The sequence below is a fragment of the Petromyzon marinus genome, chromosome 25 (genome assembly GCF_048934315.1).
Source record: "Petromyzon marinus isolate PM22_M1 ecotype Great Lakes invasive population chromosome 25, UKy_Petmar_22M1.pri1.0, whole genome shotgun sequence".
Lineage (NCBI taxonomy): Eukaryota > Metazoa > Chordata > Hyperoartia > Petromyzontiformes > Petromyzontidae > Petromyzon > Petromyzon marinus.
Genome location: NC_133691.1, coordinates 13,866,804 through 13,888,733, shown reverse-complemented (window position 1 = coordinate 13,888,733; position 21,930 = coordinate 13,866,804). Strand labels below are relative to the sequence as shown.

General features: G+C 50.3%; 2 protein-coding genes across 4 annotated transcripts in view; both read left to right on the top strand.

The window, feature by feature from the left end:
• The first annotated feature begins 71 nt into the window (after window positions 1-71).
• LOC116945808 (uncharacterized) lies at window positions 72-14,345 on the top strand. Of its 2 annotated transcripts, XM_076069789.1 has the most exons (7): window positions 72-278; window positions 3,414-3,489; window positions 3,836-4,081; window positions 7,001-7,139; window positions 9,214-9,356; window positions 11,512-12,010; window positions 12,418-14,345. In XM_076069789.1, exons 2-7 carry the CDS (start codon window positions 3,440-3,442, stop codon window positions 12,778-12,780), a joined length of 1,440 nt encoding a protein of 479 aa, XP_075925904.1. In that variant the 5' UTR covers window positions 72-278; window positions 3,414-3,439; the 3' UTR covers window positions 12,781-14,345. The 2 variants fall into 2 exon arrangements, with proteins under 2 accessions (XP_075925904.1, XP_032816236.2); XM_032960345.2 differs by lacking the exon at window positions 3,414-3,489.
• A 1,819-nt stretch (window positions 14,346-16,164) lies between these two features.
• The window catches only part of LOC116945810 (junctophilin-1-like), an 80,635-nt gene continuing 74,869 nt past the window's right edge, over window positions 16,165-21,930 (top strand). For both annotated transcript variants that reach the window (XM_032960349.2, XM_032960348.2), the window contains exon 1: window positions 16,165-18,812. In XM_032960349.2, coding sequence (XP_032816240.2) covers window positions 18,434-18,812 — 379 coding nt within the window. In that variant the 5' untranslated portion in view covers window positions 16,165-18,433. The remainder of the gene's footprint in view (window positions 18,813-21,930) is intronic.

Sequence of the window (21,930 nt, the reverse complement as noted above, 5' to 3'; positions counted from 1 at the left end):
TCAGGGACAAGACTGCGCCTGAGCTCGCCTCGGATTGGCGGAGACAGTCGAGGGGGCGTCGCCGGGGAGCGAAGCGCGCGGGACGTGACGTGGGGGCGGGGGAGCGGTGGCGCAGCGGTGAGCGACTCCGCGAAGTCGGTGACTTCACAACCGCGATCTTCAATGCTGGGAAGGAATCCGATGAGCAGCGAAGCTTTTACACAAATCTCCAGTTTAGTTACAACGACAAACAATCCCTAAAGAAAAAAAATCCGATAGAAGTGCAAAGTATATAAAAGGTAAGCAAGTCACTCAAATAAAGTACTGTATTTAAGTAAAACAATGCATAAGGACATGCTTTCGATTCCCGCTCACGACCAACACCAGTGACGATTATCTGAACCGGTCTTGGGCATCCCCTAGGTCGATTCAGTCTCAAATAAGTATTTGGTGCGGTGTGTAAACATCGCCACTGGGGAGACAAAGGCGGTAGGGCGTGGTGCTGGCCACCAACCCCCTCGTGTGCCGTGCTGGCTATGTGTGCTCGCTAACAGCACTTGCCTCAACAGTCTGTCAAAGGATCATACGGGGCATCTTTGGTCCTGGGCTTGTGGAGGGTCCTTGTGGAAGGCAGAGGAGCGATGCTCACATCAATGCGCGGAGCGTCGGGCAGCTAAAACATAGGAAGTTGGCAGAGTAGGGGGCACAGCTGGTGCATCTGCTAGTCATCTTGAGTAAGTCAACCCGTGTCACCTGGGTCTGTGTACCTGTGACCTGTCAGCGAGCCTTCGACACTTTACGTCGCCGCCTCAAAGCGCACCTAGCCTCGGCACGAGCGCCGTGGTGGCGGTTGCTATTGATGCCCCCAGGGTCTGGAATGCTATTGCCAATAAACTGCAACTTGAATCACTACCTATGAGATCTTCACTCAAAACTGCTCTAGAGGAGTTGTACACCCCTAGCTGCCACTGCTATTCAGTGGCCTAAAAGATGGCTCTAGATTTTGGTGTTATAATTTATTTATGTAGTTTATTGTTAAAAAGTCGGTCACAGTCCCTATGATCACTGTTACATTGGATTTATGGCTTTTATTTTGGTGATTTCGAAAAGTTTTTTTTTGTTTTGGCCATGTTTTTGTTTATTGTAGTACGGAGTTAGACTGATGGCTTTAATCTTAGTTGTCTTGTGGTTGTTGTTGTTATTTGACTTGCATCCCACTGGGATTTTTGCACACAGCGTTGGTGTACGGTGCTATTTCAGGAATATTTTGATATTTTTTCCCTGTATTTTCTGTTTGCACAGTCACATAATCACTTTAAGATGTTTTCTTGTTCATGTTTTTTGTTTGTTGCGGTTGCACCCGATTCAAGAGCCGAATGGCTCACAGGGCTATACCAAATAAATTAACTATGAACTATAAATGAACTATGTTGTGCTGGGATTGTATTGGCGGTGAGTGGTGGTTACGTTTCAAGTTGAGAGACGAGGGTAGTCGCGGGTGCAATGGTGGGTGTGTGTGTGTGAATGAGCGAGTGACTGAATGGGTGAGTCAATGAGCGGGTGAGTTTACGTTGCAATGTTTTTGTGGCTTAACCAGGTGAGAACTCGAGAGACCAGGAGAGTCTTAATTCGAAAGAGTGACCAAGGTTACCAAACTGATGAGCGAAACATGTAAAGACAAATAGAAATCGGGCCGAGTGGGAAAGTAGTTTCCTTGCCTACATGAAGGGCCTGTAAAGACCTGGGATGTATTTTGGCCCTAGTTTTAAGTGATCCTAGGTTCTTGCTCGACTCGTAATACGAGTCAAAGGCGGGGCTGATTGACAAGTGGACGTTATTGTCTTGCTCACCGAGTGGCAGACATTGTCTCCTTCATATGTACGTCCATATAAAATATATACGTGTATATAAAAGTACACTTCCCGTCAACAACATGACCTCCTGGGAGTGCATAACGTCGGCAGCCTTGCTTCATGAAATACGTACGAAAGCTGGACCGGTTTGGACTTTCATTGTCATGAGCAGTCCAGGTTTGTTTGGATTCACTGCTGTTTTAACTGCCTGACGTAATAGGCAAGAACCCTCTTTAAGGCACATTACTAACACTGGCCTTTTAAGGCAGTGTTATTGACGAATGTTTTGGAGCTTTGTTATTTGTGCACTACTGCCAACGAAGTATCACCAAATCATGTAATATATTTGAGATATTGTTTCTTTAAGCAAAGATCCCCCGTTTAGGCTGTTGGGCAAGTGCTGTTAGCGAGCACATATGAAGACCAGAATGTCGTACAATGGAGTTTGTGGCCAACACGACGTCCAACCGCCTTTGTCTCCCCAGTGAAGATGTTTACACATTGCACCGGGTACTCATTTGAGGCTGAGTCGATCTAGGAGAGGCCTGAGAGTTTGGGAAACTGCTGTAAACGAATCACCACTATAAGGGTTGTAGGCGCATCGCCTGTGTCCTGTGCGGATTCGATTGAGAGCTGTCCACTACCTTTGAGGGAGATCGCAGCCCTTGGATCAGTGATAAGGTGTTGGTTCTTTATGTTGCATGCATCCCACCTTCCCATCCACACCACGGGAAGGTGGGGTGATATGGCAACATGCCAGTGGCTGGTGACGCAAACTTGACCCACACTCTGCAGGGGGAAGTGGCAGTGGACTTTAGCACCTACGTGAGGCCCCGGCGGGGGTATGGGGGGCAGGCAGGGGGACCACTAACCACATCAGGTAAGGGTAGAGGTTCGCGGGAGACCCGCTCATCGCTGGACATTTGCTACTCGCACGGCGGTACAGATATGGCAATCCCATCCCGAGAAACCTGGTTTCAGCGCCGTTCTAAAGCCAGGTCAGGCCAGGCCACCCAAGACTGGCAGCACTCACAGAAGGGAGGTGTTGTTTCACCCAGGCAACTCACATACGCGCTTGTGTAATCAGCGCTGGCTGAGGTTTGGTGGACAGAGGATGGCAGAGGGCAGGCAAGACGAGGTTTTAATCGCATATCGTTCGTACACCCCCCCCCGCCCCTGTTGTTGGTGGCTGCAACAAAAAAGATAATGAGCCGAAAACTGAAAAGGCGAGTTGCAATGGGGAGGTCGGGCAAGTGGGTGGTTTAGCATTTGTTTAGCTTGCACACTAGTGAGGTTCCAACCATAACCAACTAGCCCTGTGTACACAAGTGCTTTCCATAGCCAAATAAACTGAACCCACTAACTAGACCACCAGTCCATAAACAAGTAATTACTGAGCAGCTGGCCTTATCCTTAACCCTAATCAACTAGCCCCTAAGCATAAGCAACTATAATAGCAGCCACCAGTCGTAACCCTAACTCCCTCCAGTGGCTCCCCAGGTCCACTTTTCATATTTTATTCTCTTTGCAGTGCTGGTGTTCACACTAATAATATGATTCAACTTGTAATGCTCCGCACAGTATCCACTCACTCTTCTCGCGAGAGAATGACTCGGAGGTGCGAGGAACCAAAGACAAGCGGAAACGCAGCCCTTTGGTGAGCTGGCACCAACAGTTGCCCAAGCTCTACTGTCCTCTATATATTAAGGTGTTATCGGTCGATTAATGTGTTTACATGAGGGAGGAACCAGAACATAAAAAAACTCCACGTAGGGGGGAAACACTATCCCATACATATAGAATGGGTGGAGTCAACATTTTTGCTGTACCGCCTCCTGGCGAACAAGAGTATATGGTACCTCAACACCCACGGGAATGGAGTTTTACAACATTTGCGCGATCCAGCAACCCTCGCCTGCACAGTGCTGGATTACAGATCACGTGCGCCACCACAGTACCCCCCATGTGCTGTGTCTGTGCCCCTCGTGTCTCCGTGTGCTCAGGGCTGTGCCCGTGATTGACGGTGAAGTCATGATGACACCACCACAGCGGCTGCGTGTGGCCGTGGTGGGAGCCGGTGCGGCGGGCCTGTGCACCGCTCGCCACATCTTGGATAGCCCTGCTGACTTCGTGGCGCCGGTCGTGTTTGAGATGGACTCCGTGGTGGGAGGGACCTGGGTTTACAAGGAGCTGCCGCCTGAATCCGACGCGAGTTGCCCTGTCTTCTCGAGCCTCTACCGCGACCTCAGGTACCTGACTGTGGACGGTCTGGTGCTATTTGTTGCTGACCGATTGGAGCTTTTGGCCTTTAGGACTGTGTTTGGCAACCGTGATAGAAACAAAAAGCACGTGGACCTGCGTCAAGCACTGTGCATGGATTATTCACCCACCTGTACTCATATAGGCAGGGAGATAAAATATTATTTGGGGTTATTTGACTATACCTCATCACGCTGGCCAGTGCGGATTGATAAAGGCAAGGAGCATACAGTAAAATTATGGAAGTTCATGCACTGCCCATTGCTGCTATAGCAGCGGAACTTAGCTTCTGAGATCTAACGAGATCGGGCACACACCGAGTGATTTGGTCACAGGTTGATCTTGATCTCTGCCGTATATAGATGTGTAGTGAGTCCAACTGAGTCGTAGACGTTATCTTAGGAGCAACACTATTTACACAATGGTACGTAACATAACACAATCTACACTCGGGTCTCAAATGCCCATTAAACCATGCTACGGTAGAACTAGACACGGTTCACTATCCCAGTCCGGACCACAAGCTGGGTCCCGGACCGTGTGGCTAGGGGCTTCTTCTCCCCGACGTGGATCTTCGTAACACCAGCACACGAAGAACCTCGAGCTCCTCACGGGGCCCTCGTTATATGCCACCGGGCTGGGGCTGGCTCCGCCCTTCGCCCCGCCCACCTTCCAGGTCTCTCGAGCTCCTTCTCGAAGGTTGCCGAGAGCTTTTTTGGACCACGTGACTGCCCCGCGGCCCCCGTCCACCGGTGGCCCCCCTCCAATATCATCCGGTCACGTGTCAGCAGGTCAACCAGCGTATCATGCCCCAAGGTAACCCTGGCTGGCTGACGCTCCCTCTTGCTCCCTCACCGGGAGCCCGCACCGCACACTGCTCGCGGTGCCTCCGCGCTAACCAGCGCTCACCCAAACCCCGCCTAGGGCTGGTACTACATCCCGTAACCCGGGCTGCCCATAATGACAACACATTACCCGCGGTGGCTTTGCAAGCCCCGGCACCATACAGTGACAAGCACAGTCACTACAGATGTAATAAAAAAGAACATTTGTTGCTTAAGTGTTCGAAAAATTTTCTGGAAAGCCAAAATTTCCATGGACTAAACATTTCTATCAGTATGTGCAGACACAGAATACAGTTGTGCTAATATAAATATATTGCTTTAATGATAAAAAAAACGTGAGTTAGGCAACTTAATGATTTAGCCAAGTTATTTATAATCTCTACAACGACGCAAATGATTACTTTGAGTTATGGGTAGAGGATACTGAAGAGCAACCCTAGTTAACGAATTATTAAAGTCCCGGCTAGCGTACACACAACATTGAGAAATACATAGCCTCCCATTTGCTCTCTATGGTGCTGGGGACCTAGAGGCCACGGATTGGCCAAGAGGTGAGAATCTGCGTGAATGATGAGAGAAGGTTCCAGAATGCAGGGGGTGGGTTTGCGGTGGCGCGTATGTTAGGGAGAGGGAGGATTTGATCATGGTCAGTTTGTGCTCTCTCTTCCATTGTGCCCTGTTCCATGAAGCCCATCCAGGAGTTTTAGTACTCACTAAGCCATCATTTGGCTGTTTCAAATGTCCCTCCAGGTGTAGTCCCAAGCCAGTCCCCCTGGATAGGCTTGTCTGCATCAAGCACAATCTGTGAGCACCAGTTTGAGCGTGAGCGTTCCCATACATGAGTCCACATTTTGTCGGGTTTTATTCCAGATCTGATCTTGACACTCGACCATAAGACAAGGCAAGCCGGGACATCTGGTCGGAAATGAGCTACATGCCCTGGATAGGCCCAGACTGTGGTGTCGAATGAGGTCCTCTATGTTGGGGAGACCGGTGCGGGATGTGATGGTGATGTTTGTGATAAAGTCAGATCACCTGATCCCAAGAATGCGTTGTTCACAGCACATATGGAAAGCATCCAGACGCTTTATGTTTAACGTGAGCAGTGTCCAGGTATTTGAGCAATAGAGCACAACTGGCGGGATGGAAACATTGTAGATGCGTAGATTTGTTTTGAGGCCGAGTCTCCCCGTTGCCAGATGAGGGCCATACCGATTGTTCACCGGATTTCTACTTTGGGTTGACTGGAGGAGCACGGCGTACTACCGAGTTCGATAACTTTGTTGACCCCTCCATGGTCTGCTGCCCATTGTGCTCGAATGTGGTGGCTGTCGGACACAATGACAGGTTCCGCACCTTCGTAGTGGTCAATAGCAGGATGGATGTGCACTGGGTCACTGACGAGTAGGTTAAAATTGTCCGCTGCCAACGGACAGTCCATGGTGGACTGCAACTCTGCCCATTAACCGGTCGATAGCCAGCCAGAATAATGATGGCGAGAACATGCATCCTTGCCAGGCTGTAGACCTGGTACGAAACAGTTTAGACATTTCTTGTCCAACCCTCACCTGTGTGGATGTATCGCCGTACAGGTTGGTTATTAAGCGTATTAATGGCTCTGGTATACCACCTCCTGAGGGAGCCTTCCAGATCGCTGTCCTGTCCACCAATGTAGGGGATGTACAGGGGTCAGTTGAACTCTCGGTGTAGATCAGAGAGCAAATGGAATGGAAGGACAGCATCTGCTGTGGACCGACCCACTGTGAAGCCTGATTGGTGGCGTGTCGCTTCTGGTGCAAAAGTGAGGACAAGTTAGCTAGTAGCATGTTGGATTTTTTCCTGGGACAGATAGAAGGGTGATAGGACAGTAGCTACTACAATCAATTGGTGAATCTTTTCCTTTATAAAGTGAGACAATCACGCCATCTCGCCAGTCAGCCGGGAGGTCCAGACAAACAAATTAAATTATCAGACGTACAAGCACTTATTATTGTTTCTGATGTAAACTGAGGGAAAATCGCACAATATCGCGTTAAACCAGTCAATGAACTCTGTGATTTTCAGGACAAATCTGCCCAAGGAGGTGATGGCCTTTCCCGATTTCCCATTTGACAAGAATCTGCCATCCTTTATACACCACAGCGACATGCGAGCCTACCTGGACCAGTACGCCGACAACTTCAGCATTCGGCCACACGTGAAGGTGCCCTCACAGTGCCATGGCGGGGGAGTAGTGGCAGCTGAACAGTGCAGTGGTGCCAGCATAACAGCAGCAGGAGAGTGTGGAAGGAGGGGCAGGGTGACAATACAGCATGAGGATGGCATCAAAATGCCCTCGGCTCTAGCTTTGGTCTCTGTGCTGTGCAGAAGGGCCATTGCCCAAAGCATTGCCTGTCATATTTTTTAAGGCCGTGTTATTGATGAATGAGTTAAATGACTGTGTTGTGTAGTTATGGCTCTGGTGACAGCGGGCTGTGAGCTATGCTGCCGTGGGTTTTTGCAGGGCCTGGCCTTAGAGATTCCTTGTCTATGTCCATTCCATCAGCTCAGCAGCCATGATGGGGCCGAATTAAATTCCTTCGTGTATCTACAGCCCAGTGGCTCAGCAGTAGAGCCAGCATCTCACAATCGGATGGTGGTTTTGAGTTACCACTGGGGATGATAAAATGAATACCAAATTATGGGGAAGTCAACTGTTAATCATTTTATGGATCAATTCACTCCTGCCATAAAAATGTGGGTTTTCCCTTGCTGGCTCAGGGCTGTAAATGGGAGCTGAGCACCAATGCCTCAATGCTAATTTGATTAGAAAAACACTTCCTAGCAAGTGTCAATGCTTCATTCAATCTCACTCCTCGTTCTTCTCGATATCTTGCCTCACCGTCTCTCTCTGGCTCTGATCCATCCTCTGTTCTTTGCTCCCTTCCATCTGTGAGTGTGGCATCGCTCAGGGATGATTAACAAGGTTTGATTGTGGGCCGGTGATACACAAGTATGTTTTAACAAAAATAAATAAAACAAAAGCATGCCACACCCTCTGTCATGATTATCATAAGCGTGGCTGATGTATCTTTATGCATTATGTACCTTGTGCGATTTGTGAACATCAGCGATATGGAAACAAAGGTCGAGCGACCGTGGTGTTGGCCACACCACCCCCTAGTGCGCCGTGCCAGCTTTAATAGGTGTTTGCTCACAGCAACTTGTTAATGGCTATATTCAGGTGTGAATACAGTACCGTGGGGAGCGGTGGAGCATCGGTTAGTGCATTGCGCTGCGAAACTGGCGACCCGAGATTGATTCCTGCTCATGCCCAACACAAGTAATGGGTACTGCAAGATCCGACCATGTCCATCTGATGCTTGCTGAGCTGCATTGGCTTCTGGTTGCTGAACAAAAACATTATCAAGTCACACTCATTACACACAAAGTGCTTGGCACAAATTAATCACAATACCTTGATCTTGTCAAGGAGCATAAACCATCATGCAAACTTGTCATCCTCATAGAGGTTTTTGGCGAACCATCGAACAAAGATGGGTCACTGCATCGCGCACTTTCAGATGCACTTCTGCTGCCGTCTGGAACGCTCTTCCGATTTTACGAAGCCACTGGAGCTATGCACTTTTAAATCATCTAGATTGAAAATGTATTTCTTTGCACTTAGTTTTTGGGTTACATTTTTCGTCCTTCCCCCGCACCTTCGATTAGCACGGTTGGCTATGTACGGTGTAAAAAAGTTCAACATAGATACATAGAGAGACAAAAGCAGTCAGGCGTGGTGTTGGCCACCCACCCCCTCATGTGCCATGCCAGCCTTCATATGTGCTCGCTAATAGCACTTGCCCCAACAGTCTGTTAAAGGCTATACAGGGGTCTTTGTGTATGTATGTGTATGAGCCAAGTGTATGTGAGAGTATTTGAGTGCATAGGGGATTGGTTTTTCTTTGTGTGTGCATGAGCGTGCATGGGGAGCAGTAATGCAGCGGTTAGCGTGCTGCACTACAAACCTGGCGACCCGCGTTCAATTCCCACTCACTGCTAACAACAGTAACGATTATCTGAACCGGTGCTATGCCTCCTCTAGGTGGACTCAGCCTCAAATAAGTACCTGGTATAATGGGTAATCATCGCCACTGAGGAGACAAAAGCGGCCGGGTGGGGTGCTGGCCACCCACCCCCTTATGTGCCGTTCCGGCCTTAATAGGTGCTCACTAACAGTACTTACCCCAAAAATATGTTAAGGCTACATGGGGGATCTTTGTCTATATGAGCAGTTCCAGTGGCGGGTGGAGCTGGTGCAGCCGGTGCCGGGACCAGCTGGCACAGAGGACCGCGTGGCCTGGGACGTGACGGCCTGCAGCCTGACCGATGGGCACCGCACCACGCAGCGCTACGACGCAGTCATGGTGTGCAACGGGTGCGTGTAACGCTGCGCCGCCACACTTCACTAATTAATTAGAGCTGGTGGATGACACGTGAAACTCCCTTCCCGTGGACGTCGAGGTGCCATACCCTGGCTAGCCAGGAGAAGGCGGTACAGTAAATATGGGCTCCACCTTTTCCACCTGTATGGAAGTATTGTTCCCTCCCACGTATGCTCCGGTTTCCTCCCACTTGTAAACACTTAATAATTGGCCGATAACATATTCATATATGGAGCAGCTCAGAGCTTGGGAAATAGTTGCGGCCAGTTTATCTGTGGTTTATCATACCTCTGAGTCGTTCTTTCTCTTTAAGAGTGAGCAAATACTGTGCGGTGGTGTGTTATGAGTTGACGTTAATATCATAAATAAAATCGGTTACAAAAATATTACAGAAAATAAAATATGATCTCATTCAAGATGATTACAATTGGACAGAAATCATCGATTACAAATATCCACCAACGCGAAAGTGTGACTTTGACGAGACGAAGTTAACAAGCCTGAATGAAGACGCAGAAAGACATCATTTAGTAGCATCATTCGAGACTGCAGTTTACTGAGGGAGACCAAACAGGTAATTAGCTTTGTATGCATATAAACAGGTTTACTGAGTATTCTTTGGGTCTTTCGGTAAAGTCATGTAAATAGGTTCATATTAATAAAGATAAAATAAATAAAAACTACGTTTCGTAGTCTGTTTTCCTCTTGATGACGATCGCTTGTGTTGTGATCGAAACGTCATAGTTTTTTATTTTTTTATTAATTTGAACCTATTTACGTGACTTTACCAAAAGACCCAAAGAATATGAATTCCTGCACTCACGAAAGCTTTAAGTTAAGGTTTACTGAGCTTACTTCTGATTGGCTGATCTGTTATAATACTGGGGGGCGGGGTGGATTTTTGCATCCCCTCACTGCAATTTATTTTTCATAGTTTGTCGTTGTAACTTGCTGACCAACCCCTACTGGACATCTGTAAAAAAGGGCGTCATAACTCATTGGATTCCTTCAGTCTAAATAAATATTCTGAAAAATTCAGATTTAATAACATAAAGAGTGTCACGAGAGGTTTGACTGCTTTAGTTCACCAGATTAATAGAATGGCTAAAAAAAAAAGGCCTGTAAATGATTCTTATTGTTACCAACTCATATATATCTAATAAGAGATAATTACACAGGTTTAACTGGATTGAGACTCTAAACAATAGTTTTTTCAATGCTAAATTAACACTGATCACCAGCCTCACCTCCCGCACCACCTGCTTGTGTCACCTTCACGTGCGCTTGCAGACGTTTTGTCGGGTAACCTTGGCATGGGCATTATTAAACTTGTCCGTCATGGCCTATGTAATAAGCTATAAAGGGCGCACGCGCGTGCGTGCATATCTTAAGACAATAAAAACCGAAGCGTGTGAAGCCGGACACAATGCCGCCTATTATGTGTCGCACTTGAGCCTTGAAAATTAAATGCTCGTGGCACAGTGGTCAGCGATCTGCCCTGCGAATTTGTCAATCTGAGTTCCATTACCGGCCACTGCTAATGTCAGTGGTGAGTGATATTTGATCCGGTCAGAGGCGCTTGCCCCTTAACCAACCCGCAAGTATGGCCAATCACCCCCCCGCCCCCATGATTGATACGGTGTGGGGAGGCATTCATCCAGCAGTGGATTGACAATATATGTATAAATCATTATTAATTTGTATACCTACCTAATTATAGAATCAAGAGAAGTTGATTATTAAGGGGTTCTTCTGTTACCCAGTAGTCACTGTTAGGTAACTATTCATGTCAATTTTAAAACTTACTGTTTTGATGCCCCATGGTGTAAAGTGCAGTCTCAAACCCTTATTATATCCACTCTATCCTTCTGGCCTCTCTATTCATGTGCTATGGGCCATTGCTGGAAATGTCGCCTCTTATATAATTTTTATTTTAAGGCCACCGTGTTTTTGACGAATGTTGAGTTTTTGTTTGTTAACTATGCTTCTGCACCACTGCCAACCTAGCATCACCAAATCATGTATTTCGGCCAGAAAGACCAAGTGGATGATAAGAGTTGGAGACTGCACTTGCTTTCCCGAATGGGGATTGATGGCCAAGATTTACTTTGGCAACTGCCTCACCGATTTACTTCTTCGTTTCCCTAGCCACTATTCTGAACCGCACGTGCCAGATATTCCCGGCGTCGGTCTCTTCCGTGGTGAGATCCTCCACAGCCACGACTACCGCAGCGCCGAGCGCTTTGCGGGACGGCGCGTAGCGCTGCTCGGCGCTGGCGCCTCCGGCCAGGACATCGCTGTAGAGCTGTCCGGCATGGCGAGCCATGTCCTGCTCTGCCACCGCGGTGCCAAGCCGCTCCCCTCCGTGCTGCCGTCCAACGTTCAGCAGGCGCCCGCCGTGCTGGCGCTGACGGAGGGCGGCGTGGCGTTGGCCGACGGCACAGAGCGCGCAGTCGACGCGTTTGTGTTCTGCACGGGCTATCGCTACTCCTTCCCCTTCCTGGCGGAGGAGGCGGAGGTCCGCACGGGCGACGACGAGCGAACAGTGGCGCCGCTCTACCGACACCTTGTCCACGTGGACATGCCGACGATGTTCTTCATTGGGTTGTGCAAGGTGGTCGTCCCCTTCCCACTGTTCGACTGTCAGGTGGGTGGGGTCGGCGCAGTGTGGCATCATTCACCGTCTCCAAGCAACGCTGCTCACCAGCGCTCACCATCGCCCAGAATCGCTCACCATCGCCCACTAGCACCCGACATCACCATCACCCAACACACTCACCACTGATCAATCACTTTCACCAACATCACTCACCAACACCTATAATTACTCAACATCACTTACCATCACCACCAAATATTGCTCATAATCACTGACCGCCACCCAACATCACTCAACCATCACTCACCATCACCCACCACTACTTGCCACCATACATCAAGCAATGCAATACAAATACCAAACACAAAGTAAAACTGATGATATTGCAACGATTGTCACACCATGAAGCCTAGCATCGCATCATCACCACGAGCGGTGCTGTGGCGACCCCACAGGTGCGTTTCTCGCTGGCGACGCTGGTGGGCCGCGCGTCCCTCCCATCACGCGGCGAGATGGAGGAGGAGGCACGGCGCGAGCGGGAGCAACGCCGTACCGCGGGGGTCCCCGAGCGGCGCGAGCTCGTGCTGGGGGAGCGGCAGTGGGGGTATGTGGCAGAGCTGGCGCGGTTAGCCGGCGCACCCCACGCGGCGCCGCCCCCCTGCGTGCGTGCGATCTACGACGACGTAGCGAAGCGGCGTTCACTCGACCTGCTTGCGTACCGCAGCGTTAACTACGAGGTGACCGGGCCAGAGTGCTGGCGCTTGCTGCCTGGTGATGGCGGCAGACGAAACGGTGCAAAAGGCAATAGTGGAAGATAAGAGGGTGGCAGTGGAGGTGGGAGAGGAGACGGCGGAAGAGGAGACGGCGGGAGAGGAGGTGGTGAGAGAGGTGGCGATGGGAGATGAACGGATGTTGATGCTGGTCGATGATTAATTCATCTATGTGAGGAGATATGGCAAATGTGTGTTCTGCACTTCACGTGCACGGCCTTGGAGTTTTTTGACAATAATAATAACACGTTGAGCCCTTTTGTGAATTCATTCCATTGCTGATGAAGGCCTCTCCACAACTGGTACAACGTTGCAGTTGTGTGACCATACTTCATCATGCTGGTCAGTGTGGTTTGTTGAAGTGGAAGGCGCAGGTCTGGTTCAGATATCGCCCACCACTGATTTTGGCCGTGGCCGGGAATCAAGTTCAGATCGCCGGCTCCGCATCGTGGTACATTGACCAAAGTGCCGCCGCTCCACTCGCAAAGTTTGGTACATATATCAACAATTTTACATAAAATCTCACTTGAATAAGTGACTAAATATACAAGGCACTTTACAGTATAAAGTTGTAAATGTATGAATGTTCAAAAAATCTAAGTATAACGTGTTGACGTTAAAGTTGTATCCGCAATAATGTATTTGTTGGAGCGCCGCTTGGTCACTACCGTTGATCAGATTGAAAGTGACGCATGCTCTTTGTCCCATGGCACTGGCTTTTGAGAAGAAGGGCTTCTTACCGGGGGGTTCATTGGTCCGCTCAGGGGTCCTCGGGAATCCTTCGGGTGAGAAGGAGGTGGGGGTCTACATTAAGGTAGGGGCCTCAGAGGGGGCAACAAAGTGTCAAGGCATTTCCAGCTGAATCTGCACCCAAGCAGCTTCACAGTTGTCACTTTAACCCTCTCGTCTGTGATTAAAAGCAAGTGATGTTTGTTTGTTTATTTGTGATTTAAGTCAAACAAACCCCGCAATATGCTGAATTAGTTTTTATATAATTCACAAAATTCTGATGACGTCCACTGCAGTCGACACGGAGCTTTCCACTGGCCGTCAGCTGGATAATCGGTGGGGCCAGGGCATCCATGGCAACCACTCGAGGTGCTAAATATTTAGCAATGCCAGTTTCTTCCGAAAGTGGCTCATACGAGTGCTTATTAGATAAAGTTATTTTATGATTTTACTATTTTTGCTGATTTAAAGATTGTTTTGTAATTGAAATATTTCACTTGAAAATGCAATACAGGCAGGAAATATCGTTTGCAAGAGTGTCCAAATGGTCTTGGAACCACTGGCGTTTGGCCATCTCAAGTGGCATCAACCCAGTAAAGATTTGGTTGGGACTGGAATGGCAAGCTCTGCTTCACCCAGGGGCCAAATTGTCCACTGCGAGGTCGTCACACCGAGTAGATGGCAGCCCTATAGAGAGAGAACCGCCATGCACCAGGAGCTTTGGGGAATGCATTACCGTGGATGAAATTACAACACAGAGCGCGGTCCACCGCAGTGGACAGGGCGGATGCACAATGGGGTTAATGGTGGTCCGTGAGATTGTGGGGGCGGTGGCTGTGAGAACTCTGACCCAAGGGGTAGTAAAGACCGCCTGCTGAGCTCGATGGATCACGTGGTGGTTGCTGCTTCGTGTGGATTCGCTGTGGCTCGAGGTGCTTCACAGGGGAGAGCGATTGAAAGTTGGGGGGGTTGGCGGGTGGAGTGCACAGTAACACGGCTGCAGAGACTGCTGATCCTGCAGCCACGGGTGATGATGCCACTGCTCTTGCAATGCTGGTCCTTGCTGCTCCGACCAGGACAGTCGCATTTTTCAAAAGTGACCTGAGTCACCAAACGTGACTATAGCAGAAACAAATTACTGTACAGCAATTAAGTAAACCACAATTAGAACAAAAATAACTTACATGAGAATGTACACACATAAACCAATACATCAAATATATTAAAGTCTCTGCAGTGCAATCGGCTCTGGCTGCTATTAATACTTAGTACAGCTGCTGCTACTGCTGTAGTTGGTACGCCGCTGCAGATACTAACTGGTGCTATTACAACTTTCAAATACTGCTGTGACATTCTGCTTCCAATGTTCCTGCTGCTACGAATCACCGCACGGCCACTGCTGTTATTACTGCTGGAGAGCATTACGAGACTCAAACGTCGCCTGTGAGGGTGGGTGTGTGAAGTGAGTGGGTAAGGTGTCGGAGCTGAAAGTGGGTGAACGACATCTTTTCTTCTGCTACCTGGTCTGTCGCTCCACACGAGCTTCTGGTCTTCTCGGTCAGACATGCCCTTTCTTCTCATGCTTGCGAAACGTGAACTCCCCAAATGGAATATCTGCGCTGGATTAAAACGTTCAGGCTGGGTTTAATCTATGATCCATCCAGGGCCAGGATGGATTGTGATGAATTCACACATCATTGAAATAGGATATATTCCCATCAGTGATCTCCGGAGGGAAAGGCTGCGTTGGCTGGGTCATGTAGCCCGCATGCCCAGCCACCGCATGCCCTGCAGCGTGTTAAGCCGAATAGAGAGGACTCAACGGGTGCTACATGGGCTGGAGAGGAAATGGCCGAGTATAGGAAGATGTGGAGCTGAGTCGACTTGCCGAAGACTGGTACCAGTGGAGTCAAGAGCGGCCTCTATGGAGGAGGCTCATGAAGGACGTTCCTGGCCAATTGGGGGCAGTCGCCTCCACAACAACGAGCGGCGCGCTGGGCGACTAAAATACAGCACGTTTGCACAGTTGGTGCATCTGCCCATCTCAGTCAACCCATGCTTGACACGTGGGTTTGTCTCGTCATCTGTCAGCGAGTCTTCGACACTTCACGTGGCCTCAGAGTGCACCTGGCCTGGCACAAACGCCGTGGCGACGTCACCGCCACTTAGTGGCGAATGGCTGTTGTTAAGGTGAGAGGGTGAGTCGTTGAATGAATGGGAGTACGTGGTTGGAGCGGATGGCGGGGGGATTAATAGATGGGTACGTGGATGGATGGGTAAATGAGTGAGTGGAGGTGGGAAAGTGGATATATTGAGTGGGTGAGTGTGGAAGCGTGAGTGTGTGGGGCCGTCCATAAATGACGTCACGCACCTGGGGGGGGGTTGAGAAATGTGACGTCACATCAAAATGCGCAACTTTAAATAAATATAGATAACACGTTCTGCTTAGTTAAATATACTTTTCAATAAGTGTTTTCTGCAACAGAGTGCAGCGGCACATTAAATACGCACTACAATGACAATAGTTTAAAGCGATTTGAAGCAGGTTTTTTTGGGGGGGGGGGGGGGGGCAGAGCTTTGTGACGTCATATTTGAGGGGGGGGTCTGACTTTTTGTGACGCCGTGCGACGATGGGGGGGTGGGGGATCAAAAATCGTCCAAAATCGCGTGACATCATTTATGGACGGCCCCTGTGGTCTCCAGTGGCGAGCGGTGGCGCAGCGCCTAAATACTACGCTACGAACCCGGCGACCCGATTCCCGCTCACGGCCATCACTAGTGACTTATCTGAACCGGTCCCGAGCCTCCCCTAGGTAGAATCAGCCTCAAATGAGTCCCCGGTGTGGTATTGTTTAACATCGCCACTTGGAAGACAGGCGGCCGGACTTGGTGCTGGCCACCCATTCACTCGTGTACCGCGCTGGCCTTCTTCAGATGCTTGCTAACAGTACTTTCCCCAACAGTATTTATTTTGCTATACGGGAGATCTTTACCCTAACCTTGCACCTGGTGTGTTAAGTATCTTGAGGACATAGCCGTATAACATCTGATGAAAATCTAATTTACATTTAAAAAACCCCCATGGCTTGACTCATCCATTTGTATTTAAGACGATGTATCTCTTAAATGCGTTGCAAATGTTCGTCGGTTCATAACCACGGAAGTGTAGTCCTAACTTTGTCACAGTTCGACCAACACTGTTGCACTCAACCAACCGATGTAGGTAGCCAGGGGATGGCAGCACAGGCATTAATTTTTTTTTTATCGTTCTGCTTTCCTCGTTCAGTGGGCCGGTCGTTGTATCGACGTGCTGTCTTTTACACCTCTCGAATAGATCTGTGCAAATGTTTTTTTTTCCATTATTCCCTTGTGTAAGTGATCATTTTCTCCTGGTTCTCCGATTTTCTCCCACATGAAGCCAATACATGAATGACATTGGCCTATCGTCGCAATCCAGATCCATGCTTTGTGGATTGTGAGCGTTATCCATACTTCCCCGCGCTGGACGTCACAGATTGTAGAATGCGGGAAGCTTAGATGTGGAAGCATAGACTGCAATACGGTAATGGATGTTACTCCACTGACCTCTGCTGGCAATTTGGCTCCTATGTAGGCCTCTCCTGGCTAAATATTATTTAGTCACGCCAAGAGCCTCTTGTCCACAACGAAGGGGGTAATTGCCTACAAAGATCTGTCAGTTCACCAGAATTGGTTTAAGTCTGACTGCCGGGTTGCAGAGTTTTGCTCATGTTGCACCAATACTGCTGAAAATATGAACTCCAAAAAGCCCGTGTGGCTGATGAGACGTTGTAAGCATTACTTTCATTATTTTTTTACGGAGGGGACATATTTGGGAAATGAGGCCTGCAGACGATGTCAGCAAGGGGAGGGGTCTTCCGGCAGAGGGCGCTGCGTGCCTCTCAACAGTCATCACCCCCTCCCCATCCTCCCCCCGCAACCCCCATCTTCATTCCGATCAGAGCACACGGCGCCCTCGTGTCGCGCTTCCACCGAGCAACCTGTGCACCCCCCCCCCCCCCGCTTCTTCCCTCTCCGGGCTCCGTACCAGCTCGTGGGTGACGAGGAGTGGGGGATGCTGTGCGCGGGATGTCGCGCGCGGCACGCACACGCGGTGACTGAAACCTAGCAGCGCTGATAATTCCTCCCATCGCCAGAATCATCACAACCCACACCACCGTAATCACAACCACCATCATCGTCGTCACCGCCACCAATCATCTACCATCGTCACTGCCGCACGTCAACAACACCATCAGCACCACCATCATCACACCTGCGCCACCATCTGCTGCTTCTCGCCCTCCGCCGCCCGGCGCACCGCGCTGATGCGGCCCGGGCGCGTGCGCGGGGGTGCAAATCCATCTGTGCGGTGCGTGCAGCAATCGGGGGGGGGGGGGGGTGGAATCGACGTCGCCTTCGCCGCTGCGCAGGCGCACAGCGGGACCCGGCGCGGGCCTCCCTCCCTCCCCGCCGGTGCGGTTTATTTTGGGTCGGTGAGGGCAGTCGATCGTCTCGCTCCGCCGCCGCCGCCGACCGTCCCTTTCCCGGAATAAATTGGCAACAAGTGCGCACTTGCTTTTCCTGTGCTCGACGCACTCGTCCACTCTCCCGGTGGCTCGCTTGCTTGTGCGCTCCGACCCAACAAGCGGCACCATCAGCAGCACCAGGAGCGGCGGCGGCGGCGGCGGCGCGTGTTCACGGTCCGGGATCTTAACGCGGGACTCGAATCCATCTCCACGAGGCACGCGTCCTGCAGGAGTGTCCGTGCTGAGCCGTGTGCCCCTCGTCCTCTCGTGGCTCTTCTCGTCGTCTCGCTGCACAATCGGGTCCTAGAGGGGGCCCCCCCTCAATACTCCTGACCGCGCAGGGCCCCCCCCTCCACTCACCCCTACCCCCCCCCCCACAACCAGAGGAGCGTTGTGCGCCCTGCGGGTCTTAGCGCGTCGCATGCATGAGCGGAGGACGCTTCGATTTTGACGATGGCGGGGCGTTCTGTGGTGGCTGGGAGAGCGGCAAAGCTCACGGCCACGGGGTGTGCACGGGGCCGCAGGGCCAGGGCCGCTACGCCGGCTCGTGGAGCCACGGCTTCGAGGTGGCCGGCGTGTACACGTGGCCCAGCGGCAACACGTACGCGGGCCACTGGGCCGATGGCAAGCGCCACGGCCTCGGCGTGGAAAGCAAGGGCCGCTGGATTTACCGCGGCGAGTGGACGCACGGAGTGAAGGGCCGCTACGGCGTGCGCATGAGCCAGAGCAGCGTGGCCCGCTACGAAGGCATCTGGAGTAACGGCCTACAGGACGGATATGGCATCGAGACGTACACGGATGGAGGTGAGCAACCACCCGCACCCGACCACACATTACCTACTACACACGACACCCATATTTGACCACCCAAAAACGCCAGTGAGACGCGTACACGACGGCCCCCACCGGCACGGCCCAGCTTAGTGGAGGAGAGCTCAGTCCCAGGTTCGAGCAGTTGAGTGATGAGTCTATTGATTGGTGATTAACTCCAGTTACTCTGTCTTGCTCCGAGTTTATGTGGGCTCGACTCTGACGCAAAGCACAGTTCGGTTTTCTCGATTGTTCACTCGCTACTGCGCGTCCAGTCGCTCCCTTGTCACTCACGTACCGCTGCTGCTAGATTTATTGTCTCGTCTCATCTATACTTTGTTCAGCCACCATACCGCAGGATACAATATTTACTTTAACCATTGGTCCATCGCACCAGTCTGTCTTTGAGCTCTCGCCAATCATCTCTTCTTCAAAGTTCAATAACCTTGCGCAAAGCAATAAACGCGTTAGCTCTCCTCTGCTTTTGCAATCATTAGTGCTGTTGTGAGCCGCTGTGTCATTCGCCTTCGGGCCTATGTTCAGTAACTGCAGTTAAAAAAGTCAAGAGCTCGCCCCCCCCCCACTGCCCAGTACGAAGCCAAACCCATCCAGGTCAACGGATTCAGCTGCGTGATCATCAAGAGTCCCGTACTGAATGCACGGTACACCGCTTCAGACGACCATTCACCATGCTGGTCAGGCCGGGTTGGTAAGTGGGAGGAGCGGGGAGTACAGGACCGGTTCAGATATCACTCGGTTCGCCGTCGGGCGAGAAACAAACTCACGTTGCGTTCATCACGCGATGGTGCGCTATGCACTGCGCCACCGCTCTTCACACGACCAGATAACAGCTTTTAGTCACGTCGAAAGAGAGCTCGTTAACGTGACTTGAAAGTTTTTTTGGACCGCCGGACTATTCGCGTGACTGCGAAATAGATCCTCGCCACCCTCCCCTTGCACCACGAACAGGAGAACCGTGGCAACGTCTCGTTTTGTGGGGGTTACACATGGTCGTGTGCAGACCACGACTCTCTTGACACTTGGTGGGGAAGTTGCTTGGAACGTCACTCGTTGACTCCTCCGCCCGTGTCGAGGACTCTGTCTGCCACAATTATTCGTCTCATCCTCCTACCCACTCACTCACCCACCTGTTCAACCATTCATCTACTCAACCATTCACCTACTCACTCATCCACTTGTACAACCATTCACCTACTCGCTCACCTACTCACTCGCCCACCTGTTCAACCATTCACCTACTCGTTCACCTACTCACCCACCTGTTCAACCATTCACCTACTCACTCACCTACTCACTCACCCACCTGTTCAACCAGTCGCCTACCCACTTACCGACTCGGCCAACCACCCACCCAACAAAAAAACAAGGACAAAGATCCCCCGTATAGCATTAACATACTGTTGGGGCAAGTGCTGTTAGCGAGCACCTCTGAAGGCCGGCACGGCACACGGAGACGGAGTGGTGGAGTGGCCAGCATCACGCTCTGCCGCTTTTGTTTCCCCAGTGATGACGTTTAAACACTGCACCGGGCACTCATTTGGGGCTAATTGACCTCGGGGAGGCCCGGGACCGGTTTAGATATCTGTCATCGATGTTGGCTGTGAGTGGGAATCAAACTTGGGTTGGCAGGTTCGGAGCGCAGTGAGATTACCACTGCGCTACCACTCCCCACACAACCACTAATTCACCCACTGGATCATCCGTACTGTGCTCATCCCCGACACTGCAAGTCGCAACACTCCTTTTCCGCTTCGATATAATATTTGTATTTATACTGGAGGAATCTGATGAGCTATCAAGCTTTTTTTTCACAGATGTCCACTTTGGAATTCCCATCGTCTCTGTCCCCACACCCTGGCAATATCCTTGCTGAATTCAACAGACACGTCAACTCTTATTGTAACTTCGGCTGAGCTATTTGTGTGTTGCTGACCAATTGACGTTTCGGGTCATTGTACTCTGTGGTCAGCTACTCCGTTTGAAAACAAAAGCGGCACACAGAAAGATAGGGAGCCATGTTCAGGGTGCCCCCCACCACTCGCCATTCATTTCATGCCCCCTCCCACCACTCGTTAAAATCAAACGATGTTTATCTTCCATAATAGAGGGATTTTTTGGGTCAGATCGCGTAAATATAAATGTGTCGTTAAACCCGCCACCACCCGACACAGCCAATCAGTAAGGTTTGTCACGTAAACAAAACGTGCCAATTACTTACTAGTTTAGCACACCGATTGTGTCTTGGAGAGTAAACCCACTACAACATTTACAATTCGAGTACCGTGACGTTTCGCCGGTAATTACAACAACAACCAGTCTCATCAGGCAACGGCCAGAGTTGTGGAGAAATCCTCCTCTTGTTTCGGTCTTAAATAGAGTGTTTAACGACATTTATACACGGTGTATAACAAATATGGACCCGATTTGAAATCGCTATATCTCTGCAACCATCAACCGTCCATGAATTAAACTCTTACCACTTGAAAGGGCGGGGCATAGAGTTTCAATTGATTACCGCTAGATGCCTCTCCCAGCGCACAAACAGCCCCTAGCATCAGTCCTTCGCAAGACAACACTGCCTCACCGTTGGACAGGTCGCACGGGACCCCAAGACTTGGCGCTACACTCTTGGCCCCCAAGATCCCCAGACATTACCACACCCTGCGACTTTAGCTTGTGGGGATACGCCAAGGACCGTGGTGTTTTTGTGCCACCATTAGCGACTAATCTGGATGACCTCAAAAACAGAATCACGGCAGCGGTGACTTAAGTGGAAGAATACACTTTGAGAGGCGTTTGGGACGAATTATACTATCGTCTCGATGTTGTCCGTACAGCAGGTGGAGGGCACATAGAGCATTTATAAAATGGTTAGTAAAACGTCATAACTCATTAAACCGTTTGTAACTTTTTGTGTAATTGTAACATGTTGCCATCGTGAAATATACTGCTTTTAAATTGGATCTGTTTTTAAAACACCCTGTATTTACGTGATCTAACCCAAGAAAAAAACCTTATGGATAATATTGGTCACGAAAGCCCGCTACGTGTTAAATGGGTTATTATCGTTGGCGTCCGTGTCACTGCTGCC